Here is a 22,875-nt window from a genome sequence, read left to right on the forward strand (position 1 = left end):
TTCAGCCTGGAGAAGAGGAGGCTCAGGGGCGACCTCATCGCTCTCTACAGTTACCTGAAAGGAGGCTGTAGGGAGGTGGGGGTTGGTCTGTTCTCCTACGTGCCTGGTGACAGGACGAGGGGGAATGGGCTCAAGTTGCGACAGGGGAGTTTTAGGTTGGATGTTAGGAAGTACTTCTTTACCGAAAGGGTTATTAAGCATTGGAACAGGCTGCCCAGGGAGGTGGTGGAGTCACCATCCCTGGGGGTCTTTAAAAGACGTTTAGATGTAGAGCTTAGCGATATGGTTTAGTGGAGTACTTAGTGTTAGGTCGGAGGTTGGACTCGATGATCTTGAGGTCTCTTCCAACCTAGAGAAATCTGTAAATCTGTAAATCTGTAAATCTGTAAGGATGCAGAACCCCTATAGGATGCAGACCCCTGTAGGCTGCCGGACCCTATGGGATGCAGGGCCCTATAAATGCAGACCCCATGGGTGCAGACCCTATAGGATTCAAACCCTACAGGTACAGCCCCCCATGGGATGCAGACCCTATAGATACAGACTCTATAGAATGCGTGACTGTATAGATGGAGGTCTCTATAGGTGCATGACCCTATAGGCTGCATATCCTATAGATGATGCAGACCCTATAGATACAGACCCCATAGGTGCAGACTCCTATAGGATGCATAACCCTATCGATGCAGGTCCCCACAGACGATGCAGACCCCATAGGTACAGACCCCGCAGGTGCAGACCCCACAGATGATGCAGCCCCCTATAGATGCAGACCCTACAGATGCAGACCCTATGGACGATGCAGACCCTATGGGTGCAGACCCCATAGGTGCAGACCCCATAGATGACGCAAACCCTATAGATACAGACCCTATAGATGATGCAGACCCTATAGATACAGACCCTATAGGATGCACAGCCCTATAGGATGCATGACCCTATAGATGCAGTCCCTATAGGTGCAGCCCCTATAGTCCAGGGCCCTATAGATGCAGCCCCACAGACGATGCAGCCCCTATAGATGCAGACCCTATAGGTGCAGCCCTCTATAGGTACAGACCCCTATCGATCCAGGCCCCTATAGGCGCCGCCTCCATAGGCCGCAGCCCCTATGGGCTCCCCTGGAGGACCGACGTCTCTATGGTGGCGGCCAGAGCGGCCTCCCCCCCCCCCCTCCCTCCGGCCCTCCTGGCCCGCGCGCTTCCGGCCTCTCGCTGGTCGGCTTCCGGCCCGCGCCTGGGAGCGCGGCGGTGAGCGGGGGGGGGATGCTCGGGGGGTCCCGGGGGGGCGGGGGGGCTCTGGGGGGCCCCAAAATTTGGGAGGGGGGGCACGGGGGGGGGTCTGAGGGTCCTCAGAATTTGGGGGGGACGTGGGGGGTGTCAAAGAGCCGTGGGGGTCCCTAAATTTGGGTGGTGGGGGCCACGGAGGGGGGGGTTAAGGAGATGTGGGGACCCCAAATTTATGGGGACACACATGGGGGGGGGCTCTGAGAGTTCCAAAATTGGGGGGGGGGCTCTGAGGAGCCATAGGACCCCAAAATTTAGGGGGGGGGGGAATGGAGGGGGTTAAGGAGCTGTGGGACCCCGAATTTAGGGGGGGACACGCATGGGGGGGGCTCTGAGGAGCCCCAGAATTTGGGGGGGGGAACACGTGGGGGGGGGGCTCTGAGGAGCCGTGGGACCCCAGAATTTGGGGGAATGGAGGGGGTTAAGGAGGTGTGGGACCCCTAAATCTTGGGGGGGGGGGGCACGACACGTGGGGGGGATTAAGGATCCTTGGGGACCCAAAATTTGGGGGGGTGGAGATGTGGGGGGAGGAGTCAAGGAGCTGTGGGACCCCAAAATTTAGGGTTGTGGACACAAGTGTGGGGGGGGGCTCTGCATAGTTGTGGGACCCCAAAATTTGTCTGGGGGGGGTATGTGTGTGTGGGGGGGGCTCTGAGGAGCCGTGAAACCCCCAAATTTGGGGGGGGTCAGTTAAGGAGCCGTGGGACCCTTAAATTTAGGGGGAGGGGGACATATGGGGAGGGTTAATGAGCCGTGGGACCCCAAAATTGAGGGGGGGGGACACACGTGGGGGGGGGGGCTTTGCAGATCCACGAGACCCCAAAATTTATGGGACTGGGACCTTGATCCACTTGGGGACCTCTGGGGGAGGGAGCGGCCTGAAAATTTGGGGACCTCTCCCCCCAGAGCTCCCCGATTTCTTCCCCCCCTCCCAGGATCGTTTTCGGGGTGCGGGGGGGGGGGGATCGCGCCGGCCATGTACGCGGTGTACAAGCAAGCCCACCCCCCCACGGGGCTGGAGTTCTCCATGTACTGCAACTTCTTCTCCAACGCCGAGCGCAACCTGGTGGTGGCCGGCACCTCCCAGCTCTACGTCTACCGCCTCAACCACGACGCCGAGGTGCGCCCCGAAAGGACCCCCCCACCCCCAAAAAAAAAAAATTTGGGGTGGCCCCGGGCGGTGTCACCCGGTTTAGTTTTGGGGTTTTTTTTGGGGGGGGTGTTGTGGTGGTGATGGTTGTGCCCATTGTTCTTGCAGAGCGGGGTGAAAGGAGACAGGAACGCGGGTAGGTGGAGGAGGAGGGGACGCCCACCCCGCAAGGTTGTTGGGGGAGGGGGGAGGGTCTTGGGGTGTGATGGGCTTGGGACGTTGGTGGTCTTGGGGCATAGTGGTGTCGGGGTGTGATGGTGTTGGGGTGTTGGTGGTCTTGGAAGGGGTGGTGGTCTTGGGGTGTGAAGGTCTTGGGGCGTTGGTGGTCTTAAAGGTTGGTCGTCTTAGAGGTTGGTGGTCTTGGAAGGGTCGATGGCCTTGGGGTGTGATGGGCTTGGGGTGTTGGTGGGCTTGGGGCCCGATGGTGTGGGGATGCTGGTGGGCTTGGAGGTTGGTGGGCTTGGGGTGTTGGTGGGCTTGGGGTGTTGGTGGGCTTGGGGTGTTGGTCTTGGGGTGTGGTGGTGTCGGGGTGTGAAGGTCTTGGGGTGTTGGTGGTCTTGGAAGTTGGTGGTCTTGGAAGGGTTGGTGGTCTTGGGGTGGTGGTGGTTTTGGGGTGTGATGGTCTTGGGGTGTGAAGGTCTCGGGGCATTGGCGGTCTTGGGGGGGGGGTGCCAGTTTTGGGGATCGATGGTCTTGGAGCTTGGTGGTCTTGGGGTGTGATGGTGGTGGGCATTGGCAGTCTCGGGGGGTGATGGTCTTGGAGACTGGTGCTCCTGGGGCGTTGGGGTGCGATGGTCTTGGGGTGGTGGCAGGCTTGGGGGGTGATGGTGTTGGAGTTTGAGGGTCTTGGGGCGTTGGCGGTCTTGGGGCCGTTGGCGGTCTCGGGTTTTTTGATGGTCTCAGAGCGTTGGTGGTCTTGGGTGGGCTGGGGGGGTGCTGGTGTTCACGAGGGGTTGGTGGGCCAGGGGGGTTGGTTCTTGGGGGGTCGGTGGTCTCGGGGGACATTGGTGGTCGTGAGGCGTTGGCGGTCGCAGGACCTTGTTGGTCTGGTGGCTTTGGTGGTGTCAGGGGGCGTCGGGGGTCTTGGGGGGTGCTGGTGGTCTCATGGGGTGCTGGTCTCGGAGGGGGGGGTTGGCGTTCTTGGGGGGCTGGTGTCCTTGGGACGTTGGTGTCCTCGGGACACTGGTGGCCTTGGGACGTTGATGGTCACGGGGCGTCGGTGTCCTTGGGGCGTCAGTGTCCTTGGGGGTGTTGGCGGTCACGGGACGTTGACGTTCTCCTTGGGCCAATTTAGTGGAAAAACATGAGGGATGGGTGAGGCCGGGGGGGGGGAATGGTGACACCGTGTGTCCCCCCCCCTGCCCCCCCCCCCCGTGTCCTCGCACCCCCTGCAGAAGGCAAGGGCCACAAGGAGAAGCTGGAGCTGGTGGCCTCCTTCTCCTTCTTCGGCAACGTCATGTCCATGGCCAGCGTGCAGCTGGCGGGGGCCAAGCGGGACGCGCTGCTGCTCAGCTTCAAGGACGCCAAGGTAGGGACGGGTCCGGGGGGGTGGGGGGGGCACCCATGGGCGCCCCCCGCCCCACTGTGACGCCCCTGCCCCCCCCCCCAGCTCTCGGTGGTGGAGTACGACCCCGGCACGCACGACCTGAAGACGCTCTCGCTGCACTACTTCGAGGAGCCGGAGCTGCGGGTAGGCCCGGGGGCCGCGGGCACGTGCTGCCCCCCAAAAACGCGGCTGGGGGGGGCAGGGGGGTTGCCCCGTGGCCAAGCACCCCCTAACCCCAACCTCGTTGCCCGCAGGACGGCTTCGTGCAGAACGTCCACATCCCCAAGGTGCGGGTGGACCCCGACGGGCGCTGCGCCGTCATGCTCATCTACGGCACGCGGCTGGTGGTGCTGCCCTTCCGCCGCGACTCGCTGGCTGACGAGCACGAGGGGCTGGTGGGAGAGGGGTGAGTGGGGGCCAGGGGCCCACGACAGCGGCGTGTGGCCAACGCGTGGGCCAGCGTGTGGCTCAGCACGGCCAACATGGCCAGCGTGTGAGTCAGTATGGCCAGGATGTGGCTCAGCACGGCCAACGTGGGGTTCAACATGGCCAGCGTGTGGCTCAGTGTGGTCAACATGGCCAACATGTGGCTCAACATGGCCAACGTATGGCTCAGTGTGGCCAGCACGGCCAACGTGTGGCTCAGCGTGGTCAACATGGCCAATGGATGAGTCAATATGTGCCTCAGCACGGCCAACACGCGGTTCAATGCAATCAGTGTATGGCTCGATATGGCCAACATGGCCAACGTGTGGCTCAGCGTGGCCAACACGGCCATCATGTGGCTCAACATGGTCAACGTATGGCTCAGCGTGGCCAACATGGCCATCGTGTGGCTCAACATGGTCAACGTATGGCTCAGCGTGGCCAACACGGCCATCGTGTGGCTCAACATGGTCAACGTATGGCTCAGCGTGGCCAACACGGCCATCGTGTGGCTCAACATGGTCAACGTATGGCTCAGCGTGGCCAACATGGCCATCGTGTGAGTCTGTATGGCCAAGATTTGGCTCAGCACAGCAACGTGTGGTTCAAGATGGCCAACGTGTGGCTCAGTATGGCCAACGTGGCCAGCATGTGGCTCAGCATGGCCAACATGTGGTTCAGTATGGCCAGTGTGTGGCTCAACACAGCCAACACAGCCAACGTGTGGCTCAGTATGGCCAACATGGCCAACGTGTGGTTCAAAACAGCCAACGTATGGCTGAACATGGCCAACGTATGGCTCAATACAGCCAACACGGCCTACGTGTAGCTCAGCTCAGCCAATGTGTGCCTTAGCACAGCCAACGTGGCCAACGTGGCTCAACATGGCCAACGTGTGCCTCAACATGGCCAACACAGCCAACGTGTGGCTCAGGGTGGCCAGTGTTTGCCTCAACATGGCCAGCGTGTGCCACAACACGGCCAACGTGTGCCTCAACATGCCCAGTGCGTGGCTCACCATGGCCATCGTGTGGCCTGGAGCTCACGGAACGGGGAAAGGTGGGAAATAAGGCAGAAATTCTGCCCCTGGGGGCGGTGAGGCCCTGGCCCAGGCTGCCCAGAGGAGCTGGGGGGGGCCCAGCCCTCAGGGGGTCCAAGGATGGGCTGGGAGGGGCTGGGGAGGTCGTGCCCATGGTGGGGCTGGAGCTGGGGGTCTTTGAGGCCCCCTCCCACTGGGACCTCACTGTGACCGTGGTCCCCCCCGCCCCCAACCCCGTTGCGCAGGCAGAAGTCGAGCTTCCTGCCCAGCTACATCATCGACGTGCGGGAGCTGGACGAGAAGCTGCTGAACATCATCGACATGCAGTTCCTCTGCGGCTACTACGAGCCCACCCTCCTCATCCTCTTCGAGCCCAACCAGACGTGGCCGGGGTAAGGCCGCGGAGGCGGGGGGGGGGTGGAGGGGGGGACACACACGACGCGCGGCGGGGTCCCCGTGGCAGGAGGTGACGCCGGCCCCCACAGGCGCGTGGCGGTGCGGCAGGACACGTGCAGCATCGTGGCCATCTCGCTGAACATCATGCAGAAGGTGCACCCGGTCATCTGGTCCCTCAGCAACCTGCCCTTCGACTGCACGCAGGTGCTGGCCGTCCCCAAGCCCATCGGTGAGGGCGGCGATGGCACCGGCGGGGCTGGGGGGGGGGACACACGGGGAGGGCACCGCTGACGCCCGGCCGCCCCCGCAGGCGGCGTGGTGATCTTCGCCGTCAACTCGCTGCTGTACCTCAACCAGAGCGTGCCGCCCTACGGCGTGTCCCTCAACAGCCTCACCGCCGGCACCACCGTCTTCCCGCTGCGTAAGCGCCGCCGTGGGGGCCGGGGGGGGTGGAGGGGCACGGGCGGGGGTCCCGACGTGCCGGCCCCGACGCCGCGCGCTCCCCGCAGGCATGCAGGACGGGGTGAAGCTGACGCTGGACTGCGCGCAGGCCGCCTTCATCTCCTACGACAAGATGGTGATCTCGCTGAAGGGCGGGGAGATGTGAGCGCTGCCTGATGCCCCGGGGGGGGGGGGTCCCGCACCCCGGCACGGCCCCGGCCCCGTCGCCATCCCGGTCCCTCTGCCCGCAGCTACGTCCTGACGCTGATCACGGACGGGATGAGGAGCGTGCGCTCCTTCCACTTCGACAAGGCGGCCGCCAGCGTGCTCACCACCTGCGTAAGTCCCCGTGTCTGTCCCCGTGTCCCTCCGTCCGTCCGTCCCGCGCGGCTGGGCCCCCCCACAGCCCCCCCCTACCCACAGATGGTGACGCTGGAGCCAGGCTACCTGTTCCTGGGGTCCCGCCTGGGCAACTCGCTGCTGCTCAAGTACACGGAGAAGCTGCAGGAGGCGCCCGTCGGCGTGGCCAAGGACGCGGCCGACAAGCAGGTGGGGGCAGGGGGGCGCCCAGTGGATCCCGGTCCCCGTGGTCACTGCGTCCCCATTGCCACGTCCCCACCACCAGGTCCCCATTGTCCTGTCCCCACCGTGGCTGCACCCCCGTGGCCATGTGTCCTTGGTCACCTTGTCCCCAGGGTCTCCGTGTCCCCACCTCCCTGTCCCCACCTCCCTGTCCCCACCACAGCTGCGTCCCCCTTGCTGCGTCCTCACAGCTGTGTCCCCTTTGCCACCATGTCCCCAGGGTCTCCACGTCCCCACTGCCGTGTCCCTGCCACTGCCACGTCCCTGCCACCGGGTCCCCATTTCCCTGTCCCCACAGCCGTGTCCTCGCAGCCACGTCCCCTTGGTCACCGCGTCCCCACGGAGTCCCCTGAGTCCCCGCCACCTCTGTGTCCCCACCACCGGGTCCCCTGTCCCCTCCACGGCCATGTCCCCACGGTCTCCATGTCCCTGTGATCTCCGTGTCCTCTCCACGGCCGTGTCCCCACGGTCTCCGTGTCCCCATGGTCTCCGTGTCCCCTCCACGGCCACATCCCCACGGTCTCCGTGTCCCCCCTGCTGCCACGTCCCCGGCGGCACTGGTCTCACTGGGGCGCCGCGAGCCCCGTGCTGGGGTCTCCGGGCTGCCTCCCCCCGCAGGAGGAGCCCCCGCTGAAGAAGAAGCGCTCGGACTCCTCGGGGACCTGGGCAGGTAGGTGGCAGCGGCGCCGCCAGTCGGGGGGGACGGGGACGGGGACACCCCCCCCGCGTCACCCACGCTGACGGGCGCTGCCGCGGCGCGGCGCGAGCAGGCGGGAAGTCGGCGGCGCAGGACGAGGTGGACGAGATCGAGGTGTACGGCAGCGAGGCGCAGTCGGGCACGCAGCTCGCCACCTACTCCTTCGAGGTGCGGCCCCCGCCTCGTGGCACCGCTCCCTGGCACTCGCGGTGCTGCCACGCGGCGCCCCCATCCCCGTCCTTGTCCCCCGTCCCTGTCCCCATCCCTGTCCCCGTCCCACGCAGGTCTGCGACAGCATCCTCAACATCGGCCCCTGCGCCAACGCCGCCATGGGCGAGCCGGCCTTCCTCTCCGAGGAGGTGAGCGTGGCCCCGGGCCCCTGACGTGACACGGCGTGACGTGACACGGCGTGACGTGACACGGTGTGACGTGACACGGTGTGACGTGACACGGCGTGACGTCCCCACGCGTGTCCCCTGCTCCTGCAGTTCCAGAACAGCCCGGAGCCGGACCTGGAGATCGTGCTCTGCTCCGGCTACGGCAAGAACGGGGCGCTCTCGGTGCTGCAGGTGAGCGCGGCCGGCACTGTGTCCCTGCATCCCTTCATCCCCATGTCCCTGCGTCCCCCCATGTCCCCACGTCCCCCACATCCCTGCGTCCCCCATGTCTCCTACATCCCCACATCCCCACGTACCCCACGTCCCCGTGTCCCTGCATCCTCATATCCCCACGTCCCCGCATCCCTGCGTCCCCACATCCCCGCGTCCCCACATCCTCATGTCCCCGTGTCCCCATGTCCCTGCACCCTCATGTCCCCGTGTCCTTGCATCCCCACGTCCCCGCATCCCCCCATCCCTGCGTCCCCGTGTCCCTTTGTCCCCACGTCCCTGCGCCCTCACGTCCCCGTGTCCCCGCGCCGTGCCGCTGCCTGCCGTGGTGAGGAGCATCCGCTGCAGGCGCGGTGCCGGTGCCACAGCATGGGCCGGGAGAACCAGGGCTGCCCCGAGTGGTGGGCGCAGCCTGTACGCCCCGAGCTACAGCCCCACGGTGCCCAGGGGGCTGGGGGGGGGGGTCCGTGCTGCCCCCTGCCCGCGCCCCCACCGCTGTCTCCCCGCAGAAGAGCATCCGGCCCCAGGTGGTGACCACCTTCGAGCTGCCCGGCTGCTACGACATGTGGACGGTGGTCTCGCCGCCCAGGAAGGAGGAGGTCGGTGGTGACGCGCATCCCCTCCCCGTGTCCCCCCCACCATGTCCCTTCCCTGTGTCCCTTTCCCCGTTCCGCCTCCCCAAGTCCCCTTCCCCGTGCCACGTTCCCTGGGACCCTTCCCCGTGTCCCCTTCCCATGTCCCCATCTTCATTCCGCCTCACCACGTCCCCTTCCCCGTGTCCCCTCCCCTGTGTCACCCTCCTGTGTCCCTTCCCCATGTCCCCTTCCTCGTGCCACGCTCCCACATCACTTCCCCGTGTCCCCTTGCCTGCCCCCTCTCCACTAAGTCCCAGAATCATTAGGGTTGGAAAAGCCCTCCAAAATCATCTGGTACAGCCACCCCCCTACCACCACTGTCACCCCCAAACCATGTCCCCAGGCACCACGTCCAACCTCTCCTTGAACACCCCCAAGGACGGTGACGCCACCCCCCCCGTACAACCTGTCTCAACGCCTGACTGCTCTCCGTGAACAGAAATGTCTCCTCATTTCCCACCTGAACCTCCTAATTTCCACGCCACCTTCCCCACGTCCCCTCCCCTGCGTCCCCTTGTCCCACCCTCCCGTGTCCCTCCGTCCCCTCCCCGTGTCCCCCCCTGGGTGCCGGCTGCCCCCCCGGTCCCGGCGGGGGCTCCCAGCGCCCGGCTCCCCGCAGGCTGAGACGAGCACCACGGGTGAAACCAGTGAGAAGGACGCGGCGCCCCCCGAGCCCCCCGAGGACGCGGGCCGGCGGCACGGCTTCCTCATCCTCAGCCGCGAGGACTCCACCATGGTGCGGCCCCGGGGCTCGGCGCGGCGCCGGTGCCGGCGAGCGGGGGGCGACGCCAGGTTCCCAATCCCTCGCCCCCCCGCAGATCCTGCAGACGGGCCAGGAGATCATGGAGCTGGACACGAGCGGCTTCGCCACGCAGGGCCCCACCGTCTTCGCCGGCAACATCGGCGAGAACCGGTACATCGTGCAGGTGTCGCCGCTCGGCATCCGGCTGCTGGAGGGAGGTGAGCGCCTGGCACGGCACCGGGAGGGGCAGGGGGGTGGTCCCGGCGCGCCGGCTGCCCCCTGACGGCGCTGCCCGCAGTGAACCAGCTGCACTTCATCCCCGTGGACCTGGGCTCGCCCATCGTGCACTGCGCCGTGGCCGACCCCTACGTGGTGATCCTGAGCGCTGAGGGCCAGGCCTCCGTCTTCGTGCTCAAGAGCGACACGTACGGCGGCCGCACGCACCGCCTGGCGCTGCAGAAGACGCAGCTGCACCACGTGAGTGCCGCCCCGCGCCGCGTCACCTCTGTCATTGCGTCACCCGTGGCATCGCGTCACCCGTGGCATCGTGTCACTCATGTCATTGCATCACCCATGGCATCGCGTTACCCGCAGCATAGCATTACCCATGGTGTCACGTCACCCATGGCGTCACATCACCCACGGCATCGTGTCACCCACAGCATAGTGTCACCCGTGGCATCGTGTCACTCATGTCATTGCATCACCCATGGCATTGCGTTACCCGCAGCATAGCATTACCCATGGCGTCATGTCACCCATGGCGTCATGTCATCCACGGCATCGTGTCACTCATGTCATTGCATCACCCGTGGCATCGTGTCACTCACAGCATAGCATCGCCCATGGCGTCACGTCACCCATGGCATCACGTCACACACAGTGTCACATCACAGCATCACATCATGCCATCGTGTCACCCGTGGTGTCGTGTCACCTAATGGCATCACATCACCTGTGTCATTGCATCACCCGTGGCATCGTGTCACCCACAGCATAGCATTGCCCTTGGTGTCACGTCACCCACGGCATCATGTCACCCACGGCATTGCGTTACCCATGGCATCGTGTCACCCACAGCATAGTGTCACCCATGGCATCACATCACCCGCGGTGTCGTGTCACCCACGGTACCACCTGTGGCACCATTTCACCCGTGTTGGCCCCTGTGTTGATGTGTCACCATGGTGTCACCCACGGCATGGTGTTGCCTGCGGTGTCACCTCACCTATGGTGTGGTGTCACCCGTGGTGTCACCCACATGCAATATCACCTGCGGTGTCACCCATACAGTCATGTCACCCCTCACCCACGGCATCGCATCGCCCACGGTGTCACCCACAGCATCACACCACCTTCAGTCTGACCCGTGGTGTCACCCGTGGCTGTGTGCCACCTCTGGTGTCACCCACGGCATGGTGTCACCCGTGGCATTGTGTCACCCATGTACCACGTCACAGCATCGCATCACCCACATCATTGCGTCACCTACGTCACCTGTAGTGTCACCCATGATGTCACGCCACTCGTGGCATTGCCCCAACACAGTGTCACCTGCAGTGCCACGTCACTCATAGTCTGAGCTGTGGCATCACCCGTGGCACGGTGTCACCTGCAGTGTCACCCACGGCGTTGTGTGGCCCGCGGTGTCACCCAAGGTGCCACCCATGGCATCGTGCCACCTGCAGTGTCACCCGTGGTGTCACCCAGGGCATCACGTCTGCCGTGGTGTCACTTGGGGTGTGATGTCACCCGTGGCACGGTGTCACCCACGGTGTGGTGTCACCCGTGGCACTGCGTCACCCGGGGTGTGATGCTACCCGTGGTGCGGTGCCACCCGTGCCACCGTGTCACCCGTGTCACCCGTGTCACCCATGTCACCCGTGTCACCATGCCGCCCGCAGCAGCCGAAGGTGATCGCGCTGTGCGTGTACCGCGACGTCAGCGGGATGTTCACCACCGAGAGCCGGGCGGCCGGCGCCCGCGACGAGCTGGCCCTGCGCGGCCACGCGGAGGCCGAGACCCTCATCCAGGACATCAGGTGAGCGGGGGCGGGACCGCGCCGCGTCCCCGCCGTGGTGTCCCCGCCGTGGTGTCCCCACGGTGGTGGCCGTGTCCTTGTGGTGGTGTCCTTGTGGCGGTGTCCCCACGGTGGTGGCAGTGTCCCCGTGGTGGTGTCATTGTCCCTGTGATGGTGTCCCCATGGCGGTGGCGGTGTCCCTGTGGCGTTGGTGGTGTCCCTGCAGCAGCGTCCCCACGGTGGTGGCGGCATCCCTGTGGTGGTGGCGGTGTCCCCACAACGGTGGCTGTGTCCCCGTGGTGTTGGCAGTGTCCCTGTGGTGGTGGTGGTGTCCCTGTGGCAGTGTCCCCGTGGTAGTGGCGGTGTCCCTATGGTGGTGGCAGTGTCTCTGTAGCGTTTGTGGTGTCCCTGTGGCAGTGGTGGTGTCCCCGTGGTAGTGTCCTTGTGGTGGTGTCCCCGTGGTGGTGGCGGCGTCCCTGTGGCGGTGTCCTGGTTGTGGTGGCTATGTCCCTGCGGCAGTGACCCCGTGGTGGTGGCGGTGTCCCCGTCCCGGTGGCAGCATCCCAGTGGTTGGGTCCCAGTGGTGGAGTCCCCGTGGCGGTGGCAATGTCCCCATGGTGGTGGCGGTGTCCCCGTGGCGGTGTCCCCGTGGCAGTGGCGGTGTCCCCGTGGTGGTGGCGGTGTCCCCGTGGCGGTGTCCCCGTGGCAGTGGTGGTGTCCCCACGGTGGTGGCGGTGTCCCCGTGGCGGTGTCCCCGCGGTGGTGGCAATGTCCCCATGGTGGTGGCGGTGTCCCTATGGTGGTGGCGGTGTCCCCGTGGTGGTGTCCCCGTGGCAGTGGCAATGTCCCCATGGTGGTGGCGGTGTCCCCGCGGCGGTGTCCCCGTGGCGGTGGCGGTGTCCCCGCGGCGGTGGCGGTGTCCCCGCGGCGGTGTCCCTCGCTCACGGCGCGTGCCCGGCAGCGACGCGGTGGACGACGAGGAGGAGATGCTGTACGGGGACTCGGGGGCGCTCTTCAGCCCCGCCAAGGAGGAGCCGCGCCGCAGCCTCCCCACGGCCGAGCGGGAGCCGCACCAGCACCGGGCCGAGCCCACGCACTGGTGCGTGCTGGTGCGCGAGAACGGCGCCATGGAGGTGAGGGCGCCACGCGGCGCCACCGCGTCCCCCGTCCTGTCCCCTGTCCCTCTTTGTCCCTCTGTCCCCTCGTCCTTCTGTCCATCCCCCCCCCCTCCTGTCCTGCGAATCCACCCGGCGTCACCGCGTCCCCCCGTCCCCCCTCCCGTGGATCTGCCCAGTGTCACCGCGCCCTCCCGGTGTCCCCCCACCCCGCACACCCACCCAGTGTCCCCCAGTGTCCCCCAGTGCCCCTCCAGTTGTCCTCCCAGTGTCCCCCCGGTGTCCCCCCGGTGTCCCCCTGTCCGTCTATCACACAAACCTGCCTGGCGTCACTGCGTCCTCCTGGTGTCCCCCCACCCCACACATCCCCCCGGTGTCCCCCTGTCCCCCAGTGTCCCCCTGTCCCCCTGGTGTCCCCCTGTCCCCCCATCCTTCCATCCTGCACATTCCCCCAGTGTCTCCCAGTCCCCCCGGTGTCTCTCCGTCCCGCTGTCCATCCATCGCACAACCCCCCCGGTGTCCCCCTGTCCATCTATCACACAACCCCCCCAGTGTCCCCCAACCCCACACATGCCCCACAGTGCCCCCCAGTCCCCCCGGTGTCCCCCAGTCCCCCTGTCCATCCATCACACAAACCCTCCCGGTGTCCCCCAGTCCCGTCAGTGTCCCCCAGTCCCCCTGTCCATCCATCACACAAACCCTCCCGGTGTCCCCCAGTCCCGTCAGTGTCCCCCAGTGCCCCTGTCCATCCATCACACAAACCCTCCCAGTGTCCCCCAGTCCCCCCAGTGTCCCCCACTCCCCCCGTCCATCCGTCACACAACCCCCCCCCGGTGTCCCCCAACCCTATACATCCCTCCAGTGTCCCCCAGTCGCCCCGGTGTCCCTCCATCCCTCTGTCCATCCATCACACAAACCCTCCCGGTGTCCCCCAGTCCCCCCGGTGTCCCCCAGTCCCCCCGTCCATCCATCACACAAACCCTCCCGGTGTCCCCCAGTCCCCCCGGTGTCCCCCAGTCCCCCCGTCCATCCATCACACAACCCCCCCGGTGTCCCCCGACCCCACACATGCCCCCAGTGTCCCCAGTCCCCCCAGTCCCCCCGTCCATCCGTCACACAGCCCCCCCCGGTGTCCCTGTGCCCGCAGATCTACCAGCTGCCGGAGTGGCGCCTGGTGTTCCTGGTGAAGAACTTCCCCATGGGGCAGCGCGTGCTGGTCGACAGCTCCTTCGGGCAGCCGGCGGCGCCCGGCGAGGCCAAGAAGGAGGAGGTGACGCGGCAGGGCGAGCTGCCGCTGGTCAAGGAGGTGCTGCTGGTGGCCCTGGGCAACCGCCAGAGCCGGCCCTACCTGCTGGTGAGCCGCGGGCGTGGGGCCGGGCTGTGGGGCTGGGCAGGGCTGTGGGGCCGGGACGTGGGGCTGGGGTGGGACGTGGGGCCGGGATGTGGGGCTGGGGTGGGATATGGGGCCGGGATGTGGGGCTGGGGTGGGATATGGGGCCGGGATGTGGGGCTGGGGTGGGATATGGGGCTGGGTTGTGGGCCTAGGGTGGGATATGGGGCCGGGATGCGGGGTTGGGGGCAGACGTGGGGTCAGGATGTGGGGCTGGGGTGGGATATGGGGCTGGGATGTGGGGCTGGGGTGGGATATGGGGCCGGGATGCGGGGTTGGGGGCAGACGTGGGGTCAGGATGTGGGGCTGGGGTGGGATATGGGGCTGGGATGTGGGGCTGGGGTGGGATATGGGGCTGGGTTGTGGGCCTAGGGTGGGATATGGGGCCAGGATGTGGGGCTGGGGTGGGATATGGGGTCGGGATGTGGGGCTGGGGTGGGATATGGGGCCGGGATGTGGGGCTGGGGGCAAACATGGGGTCAGGATGTGGGGCTGGGGCATGAGGATGTGGCGTGGGGCTGGGACATGGTGCAGGGGTGTGGGGCTGGAATGTGGGGCCAGGATATGGGGCTGGGATTCTGGGGCTGAGATGTGGAGTTGGGATATGGGGCTGGAGCCAAGACTGTGGGGCTGGGATGTGGGTCCAGGACGTGGGGCTGGGGCTGGGACATGGTGCAGGGGTGTGGGGCTGGAATGTGGGGCCGGGATATGGGGCTGGGATTGTGGGGCTGAGATGTGGCGTGAGGCTGGGACATGGTGTAGGGGTGTGGGGCTGGGATGTTGGGCCAGGATATGGGGCTGGGATTGTGGGGCTGGGGCATGGGGATGTGGTTTGGGGCTGTGATGTGGGGCCGTGCCATGGGGCCGTGCCGTGCCACGGGGGTGAATTCTGGGAAGACACCGTGGGGCTGTACCATGGGGCTGGGCCGTGCTGTGGGGCCAGGATGTGGGGCCGTGCCGTGCCGTGGGGCCGTGCCGTGGGGCCGTGCCGTGGGGCTGTGCCGTGGGGCCGTGCCGTGCCGTGGGGCTGTGCCGTGGGGCCGTGCCATGGGGCTGTGCCGTGGGGCCGTGCCGTGGGGCCGTGCCATGGGGCCGTGCCATGGGGCCGTGCCGTGGGGCCGTGCCCGGCTCACCCCGCGCTCGCCGCCAGGTGCACGTGGACCAGGAGCTGCTGATCTACGAGGCCTTCAGCCACGACTCCCAGCTGGGCCAGAGCAACCTCAAAGTGCGCTTCAAGAAGGTGCGGGGGGCACCGGGGGGGGCCTGGGGGACCTGGGGGGGGACCTGGGGACCTGCGGTGGCCCCGCGCCCCCCCCCGTCTCAGCCCCACGCCCCCCCCCCCCCCCCAGGTGCCCCACAACATCAACTTCCGCGAGAAGAAGCCGAAGCAGTCCAAGAAGAAGCCGGAGAGCGCGGGGGGCGCCGAGGAGCCGGGGGGGCCGCGGGGCCGGGTGGCGCGCTTCCGCTACTTCGAGGACATCTACGGCTACGCGGGGGTGAGCCGGGCGCGAGCTGACGGGGGGGTGGGGGGGGAACCCCATCTGGGGACACCCCATCTGGGGACACCCCATCTGGGGACACCCAGCCATCATCATCATCATCATCGTCATCAATGTGGGACCCCCCCCCCCAATCAACGTGGGGACCCCACCTAAATCTGGGGACCCCCCATCAATCTCAGGACCCTCCCCTAAATGTGGGACCCCCCCCCTAAATTTGGGAACCCTCTTCCGTCAATGTGGGGACCCCCCCTAAATTTGAGAACCATTTCCCATCAATTTCAGGATCCCCCCATCGACATAGGGACCCCCCCAAAAAATCTGGGGACTCCTCCCCATCAATTTCAGGATCCCCCAATCGATGTGGGGACCCCCTTAAATTTGGGGACCCTTTCCCATCAATGTCAGGACCCTCCCCTAAATTTGGGGACCCCTTCATCAATGTGGGGACCCCCCCTAAATTTGAGAACCATTTCCCATCAATTTCAGGATCCCCCCATCAACGTGGGGACCCCTCCCCTAAATCTGGGGACTCCTCCCCATCAATTTCAGGATCCCCCAGTTGATGTGGGGACCTCACCTAAATTTTGGGACCCTCTCCTACCAATTTCAGGACCCCTCCCCTAAATTTGGGGACCCCTTCATCAATGTGGGGACCCCCCCTAAATTTGAGGACCGTTTCCCATCAATTTCAGGACCCCCCCCCCATCAACTTGGGACCCTCCCCTTAAATCTGGGGACTCCTCCACATCAATTTCAGGATCCCCCAGTTGATTTGGGGACCCCCCCCTAAATCTGGGGACCCTTTCCCATCAGTGTCTGGACCCTCCCCTAAATTTGGGACCCCCACCTAAATTTGGGGACCCTCTCCCATCAATTTCAGGAACCCCCCTATCGATATGGTTACCCCTCCCCTAAATCTGGGGACCCCCCCCATCAATTTCAGGATCCCCCAATCAATGTGGGGACCCCTCCTAAATTTGGGGACCCTCTCCCATCAATTTCAGGAGCCCCCCTATCAATATGATTGCCCCCCTCCCCTAAATTTGGGGACACCCCCCCATCAATTTCAGGACCCCCCAGTCAACCTGCAGACCCCCCCCCAATCCGTGTTGGGACCCCCCCAGTCCATGTGGGACCCCCCTGGGCCTGGGGATGCCCCCCCCAGATTTGGGCCCCCCCAGTGACCATCTGCCCCCCCTTTCCCCCCCCCCCCGAGGTGTTCATCTGCGGCCCGTCCCCGCACTGGCTGCTGGTGACGGCGCGGGGGGCGCTGCGCCTGCACCCCATGACCATCGACGGCTCCGTGGAGTCCTTCGCCCCCTTCCACAACGTCAACTGCCCCAAGGGCTTCCTCTACTTCAACCGCCAGGTGGGTCGGGGGTCCCCGGGGGGGGGGTGTCCCCGTGTGTGTGTGTCCCCCCCCCCCTAAAGCCACCCCGACGGTGCCGCCCCCAGGGCGAGCTGCGCATCAGCGTCCTGCCCGCCTACCTCTCCTACGACGCGCCCTGGCCGGTGCGCAAGATCCCGCTGCGCTGCACCGCGCACTACGTGGCGTACCACGTCGAGTCCAAGGTACCGCTGACGCTGCTGTCCCCACCCCTGGCACGGGGGTGACGCCAGGCCGCCCCCCCCCCCCCCCCCGGTGCTGACGTGCGTCCCCGGCAGGTCTACGCCGTGGCCACCAGCGTCATCAACTCGTGCACGCGCATCCCCCGCATGACCGGGGAGGAGAAGGAGTTCGAGAGCATCGAGCGCGGTGAGCCCGGCGGCCCCACGCGGTGCCAGCCCATTGTCCCCGCATGGTGCCATCCCCGTGTCCCCTACGTGGCACCATCCCCGTGTCCCCACGTGGTGCCGTGCTGTCCCAGTGTCCCCATGTGGCACCATCCCGGTGTTCCTATATGGCACTATCTTGATGTCCCCTCGTGGTACCATCACGGTGTCCCCACATGGTGCCATCCCAGTGTCCCCATATGGCACTATCTTGGTGTCCCCACACATTGCCATGCCCGTGTCCCCACACGGTGTCATCTCAATGTCCCCACACAGTGCCATCCCCGTGTCCCCACACGGTGCCATCCCGGTGTCCCCATGTGGCGCTACCTTGATGTCCCCATGCGGCACCATCCCGGTGTCCCCCCGTGGCCCCATCCCGGTGATCCCACACGGTGCCGTCCCACCGTCCCCACGTGGTACCACCCCAGTGTCCCCGTGCAGCCCCATCCCTGTGTCCCCATCGCGGTGTCCCCCCGGGGCCGCCCCCTGAGCGCCGCTGTCCCCCCCCGCCCCGCAGACGAGCGCTACATCCACCCGCAGCAGGAGGCCTTCTCCATCCAGCTCATCTCGCCGGTGAGCTGGGAGACCATCCCCAACACCAGGTGAGCGCCCCCGTGCCACCCCGGTGCCACCACAGTGCCACCGCGGTGCCACCCCGGTGCCACCCGCCTGCCTGCCCTCGCAGGATCGACCTGGAGGAGTGGGAGCACGTCACCTGCATGAAGACCGTGTCGCTGAAGAGCGAGGAGACCGTGTCGGGGCTCAAGGGCTACATCGCCGTGGGCACCTGCCTGATGCAGGGCGAGGAGGTCACCTGCCGCGGCCGGGTGAGCGCCGTGGGGGCGCGGGGGGGGGGGGGCACCGCGGGGGGCACGGCGGGGCGGGGGTCTCACCGGCGGTGTCGCGGTGCCCAGATCCTGATCATGGACATCATCGAGGTGGTGCCGGAGCCGGGGCAGCCGCTCACCAAGAACAAGTTCAAGGTGCTCTACGAGAAGGAGCAGAAGGGGCCCGTGACCGCCCTGTGCCACTGCAACGGGTACCTGGTGTCCGCCATCGGGCAGAAGGTGCGGGGACGGGGGGGGGTGGGGGACGGGGGGGGCACGGGGGGGGGGACATGGGGATGGGGGGATATGGGGACATGGGGATATGGGGATATGGGGACGTGGGGATATGGGGACAGGGGAATATGGGGACATGGGGATATGGGGATATGGGGACAGGGGGATATGGGGATTGGGGATATGGGGACAGGGGGACATGGGGATATGGGGACATGGGGACATGGGGATATGGGGATATGGGGATATGGGGATATGGGGATATGGGGACATGGGGACATGGGGATATGGGGACATGGGGACATGGGGATATGGGGATATGGGGACGGGGGGGGGGGACATGGGGATATGGGGACAGGGGGACATGGGGATATGGGGATATGGGGACATGGGGATATGGGGACACGGGGATATGGGGACGTGGGGATACAGGGATGTGGGGACACGGGGATGTGGGAACTCAGGGACATGGGGACACAAGGATGGGGGGACACAGAGACGTGGGGACGTGGGGACAGATGTGGGGACTCAGGGACATGGGAACACGAGGACACGGGGACGTGAGGATACAGGGACGTGGGATGTGGGGATTCAGGGACACGGGGACGCAGGGGCTTGGGGATGCGGGGACTTGGGAACATGGGAATACGGGGATGTAGGGGTACAGGGACACGGGACACGGGGACGCAGGGACTCGGGGACAGGGACGCAGTGGCAGCGGGGGGTCGAGGCGCGTCCCTGCCCCCCGGTGACACCCCCGGCCCCCCCCTCGCGCCGCAGATCTTCCTGTGGAGCCTGAAGGACAACGAGCTGACGGGCATGGCCTTCATCGACACGCAGCTCTACATCCACCAGATGATCAGCGTCAAGAACTTCATCCTGGCCGCCGACGTGATGAAGAGCATCTCGCTGCTGCGCTACCAGGAGGAGAGCAAGACGCTGTCCCTCGTCAGCCGGGTAGGGCGCGGGGACACGGGGCGGGGCGAGGGGACACGGGGCGAGGGGATACAGGGGATATGGGGTGGGGGGACACGGGGTGGGGGGACACGGGGTGGGGGGACACGGGGCGGGGGGACACGGGGTGTGGGGATGCCCCCTGCTGTGCCAGGGGACACGGGGACAGCTCCTCGCTGTGCCCCGGGCTGTAGGGACATCTGCTGTCCTTTGGGACGTGGGCACTTGGGGACACCTCCCTGCCACCCTGGGGGGCTTGGGGACATGGTCCCAGCACGCCAGGGGGACATGAGGACATGGGGACACCCCCCTACCGTGCCAAGGGACACGGGGACACCTCCCTGCCACCCTGGGGGACACGGGGATGCAGTGACACCGCCCTACTGACCTGGGGGACCTGGGAACCTGGGGACACCTCTGTGCCACCCTGGGGGACATGGGGACATGGGGGCACCTCCCTGCTGACCTGGGGGACATGGGGACACGGGGACACCTCCCTCCCACCCTGGGAGACATGGGGACACCTCCCTCCTGCCTTGGGGGACATGGGGACACGGGGACACCTCCCTCCCACCCCGGGGGACATGGGGACGCCTCCCCACCACGCTGAGGGACTCGGGGACGCGGTGACACCTCCCCGCCGCCCCGGGGGGCCGCGGGGGAAACGTCACGGCACCGCCGCTGACGGCGGTCCCGCTGCAGGACGCCAAGCCGCTGGAGGTGTACAGCGTGGACTTCATGGTGGACAGCACCCAGCTCGGCTTCCTCGGTGCGTGGCATCGCCCCCGGCACGGCCGGGCTCGGGGCCGGGCCCCGCGGGGGTGTCACTTTGTCCCCGTCACACGCCGCTCTCCGTCCTTTCCGCAGTGTCCGACCGCGACCGCAACCTCCTGGTGTACATGTACCTGCCCGAGGGTGAGCCACGCGTCCCCGTCCCCATCCCCGTCCCCATCCCCGTCCCCATCCCCGTCCCCGTCCCCATCCCCGTCCCCGTCCCGGCGTCGCGGTGACGCGGCGGCTCCCCGCAGCCAAGGAGAGCTTCGGGGGCATGCGGCTGCTGCGCCGCGCCGACTTCCACGTGGGCGCCCACGTCAACACCTTCTGGCGCACGCCGTGCCGCGGCACCGCCGACGGCCTCAAGAAGTCCAGCGCCTGGGAGCAGAAGCACATCACCTGGTTCGGTACGGGGACGGGGCGGGGGGGGGACGCCGGGGGGACAAACGTGGAGGGACGGGGCCAGGGGGGGACATGGGGGGGGCACGGGGAGGAGATGGGGGGCACCAGGGTGGTGCTGGGGGCACGGGGCTGCGTCCCTGTAACTTCCCCTTGCGTCCCCCGTCTTGTGTCCCCCCCATTTTGTGTCACCGCCCCCCCTCCCGTCCCCAACCCCACCGGGGGGTGCTGGGATCGGCCCTCCCTGACCCCCGGGCTCCCCCCCCAGCCACGCTGGACGGCGGCATCGGGCTGCTGCTGCCCATGCAGGAGAAGACGTACCGGCGGCTGCTGATGCTGCAGAACGCCCTCACCACCATGCTGCCGCACCACGCCGGCCTCAACCCCCGCGCCTTCAGGTACCCGCCGTCCCCAGCGCGTCCCCGGGGTCCCCAGCGTCCCCAGGGTCCCCAATGTGTCCCGGGGTCCCCAGCGCGTCCCCGGGGTCCCCAACGTGTCCCGGGGGTCCCCAACGTGTCCCGGGGATCCCCAGTGCGTCCCCATAGTTCCCAATGCGTCCCTGGGGTCCCTAACACGTCCAGGGGTCCCCAACATGTCCCCATAGTCCCCAACACATCCTCGGGGTCGCCAATGCGTCCCCGGGGTCCCCAACACGTCCCCAAGGTCCCCAACGTGTCCATGGGGTCCCCAACATGTCCCTGGGGTCCCCAGTGCATCCTTGGGGTCCCCAACACGTCCCCAAGGTCCCCAACGTGTCCCTGGGGTCCCCAACATGTTCCCATAGTCCCCAACGCGTGCCCAGGGTCCCCAACCCATCCCCATAGTCCCCAACATGTCCCCAGGGTCCCCAACGCATCCTTGGGGTCCCCAATGCGTCCTTGGGGTCCCCAACATGTCCCCATAATCCCCAACACATCCCCGGGGTCCCCAGCGCGACCCCATAGTCCCCAACATGTTCCCAGGTCCCCAATGTGTCCATGGGGTCCACAACGTGTCCCTGAGGTCCCCAGCGCGTCCCCATAGTCCTCAACGTGTGCCTGTGGTCCCCAACACGTCCCCAGGGTCCCCAATGCATCCCCGGGGTCCCCAACATGTCCATGGGGTCCCCAGCACGTCCCCATAGTCCCCAGCACGTCCCTGGGGTCCCCAACATGTCCCCAGGGTCCCCAACGTGTCCCCAGGGTCCCCAGCGTGTCCCTGGGGTCCCCACTGCAACGGGGCCCAGCAGCCGCCCAGTGGCAGCGCCGCCGGGCGATGCCACCGGGACGTCCCCGGTGCCACCGCGGTGAGCGTGGTGTCCCTGACCGTGGCGTCCCCACGCCGGTGTCCCCGGGGCGCAGGATGCTGCACATGGACCGGCGCATCCTGCAGAACGCGGTGCGCAACGTGCTGGACGGGGAGCTGCTGAACCGCTACCTCTACCTCAGCACCATGGAGCGCGGCGAGCTGGCCAAGAAGATCGGCACCACGCCCGACATCGTGAGTGGGGCGGCGCCGTGGGGCAGCGCCGTGGGGCAGGGACGTGGGGCAGGGACGTGGGGCAGCGCCGTGGGGCAGGGACGTGGGGCAGGGACGTGGGGCAGCGCCGTGGGGCAGGGACGTGGGGCAGGGCACCCTTGGTCCTACCGGGCCCTGGTGTGCGAGGGAGCAAGGCTCTGCCCCACACACTGCGCCCCACAGATGTCACCTCCCTGCCCCACAGATCTCTCACCTCCCTGCCCCATGCCCTGGGCCATAGAGATGTATCACCTCCCTGCCCCACGTACCGCACCCCATAGATGTCACCTCCCTGCCCCACACCCTGTGCCCCCTAAATGTCACCTCCCCGCCCCACACGCTGTGCCCCAAATGGACGCCGTGCCTGCTGTACACGTGCATTTCCTCCCTGCCCCATATGCTGCGCCCCATATAGACGTGGGGCAGAGCTCCCTGCCCCACTTGCTGTACCCCACAGATGTCATTTCCCTGCCCCACACGCTGTGCCCCACAGATCTGTCACCTCCCTGCCCCGTGCCCTGGGCCATATAGATGTCACCCCCCCACCTCACGTGCTGTGCCCCATAGATGTCACCCCCCACCCCACACCCTGTGCCACCCACCCCCATGGGGCACAGCAGAGCCCCCCCCCCCAGCCCCCCCTGGCCCTACTGGGGGCCCCTCGCCCCCCATCTTCCCCCCTCGCCCCGGCCCCCCCTGACGCCGCCTTCCCCCCCCCCTCAGATCCTCGAGGACCTGCTGGAGATCGACCGGGTGACGGCGCACTTCTGACGGCACCCCCCGCCCCCCCCCATGGACCGAAAATTTGTATAAAAAACCACAAAAAACGTCCCAAGGGG

General features: G+C 66.6%; 1 protein-coding gene across 1 annotated transcript; it reads left to right on the forward strand.

The window, feature by feature from the left end:
* The first annotated feature begins 1,205 nt into the window (after positions 1 to 1,205).
* Positions 1,206 to 22,867, forward strand: CPSF1 (cleavage and polyadenylation specific factor 1). Its single transcript, XM_066990860.1, has 38 exons — positions 1,206 to 1,250; positions 2,222 to 2,406; positions 2,545 to 2,572; positions 3,831 to 3,964; positions 4,046 to 4,126; positions 4,237 to 4,388; positions 5,693 to 5,839; positions 5,933 to 6,072; positions 6,154 to 6,264; positions 6,353 to 6,446; positions 6,536 to 6,623; positions 6,708 to 6,833; positions 7,485 to 7,536; positions 7,637 to 7,731; positions 7,848 to 7,922; positions 8,052 to 8,132; positions 8,681 to 8,770; positions 9,426 to 9,542; positions 9,625 to 9,766; positions 9,847 to 10,025; positions 11,453 to 11,589; positions 12,530 to 12,701; positions 13,831 to 14,037; positions 15,224 to 15,313; positions 15,423 to 15,569; positions 16,792 to 16,944; positions 17,031 to 17,147; positions 17,241 to 17,331; positions 17,869 to 17,953; positions 18,037 to 18,178; positions 18,266 to 18,418; positions 19,193 to 19,369; positions 20,069 to 20,135; positions 20,234 to 20,281; positions 20,395 to 20,547; positions 20,808 to 20,937; positions 21,880 to 22,018; positions 22,760 to 22,867. The coding sequence occupies exons 2-38, from the start codon at positions 2,263 to 2,265 to the stop codon at positions 22,805 to 22,807; spliced, it is 4,332 nt and encodes a 1,443-aa protein (XP_066846961.1). The 5' UTR covers positions 1,206 to 1,250; positions 2,222 to 2,262; the 3' UTR covers positions 22,808 to 22,867.
* The last annotated feature ends 8 nt before the right edge of the window (positions 22,868 to 22,875 follow it).

The sequence above is a fragment of the Anser cygnoides genome, chromosome 2, assembly GCF_040182565.1.
Source record: "Anser cygnoides isolate HZ-2024a breed goose chromosome 2, Taihu_goose_T2T_genome, whole genome shotgun sequence".
Classification (NCBI taxonomy): domain Eukaryota; kingdom Metazoa; phylum Chordata; class Aves; order Anseriformes; family Anatidae; genus Anser; species Anser cygnoides.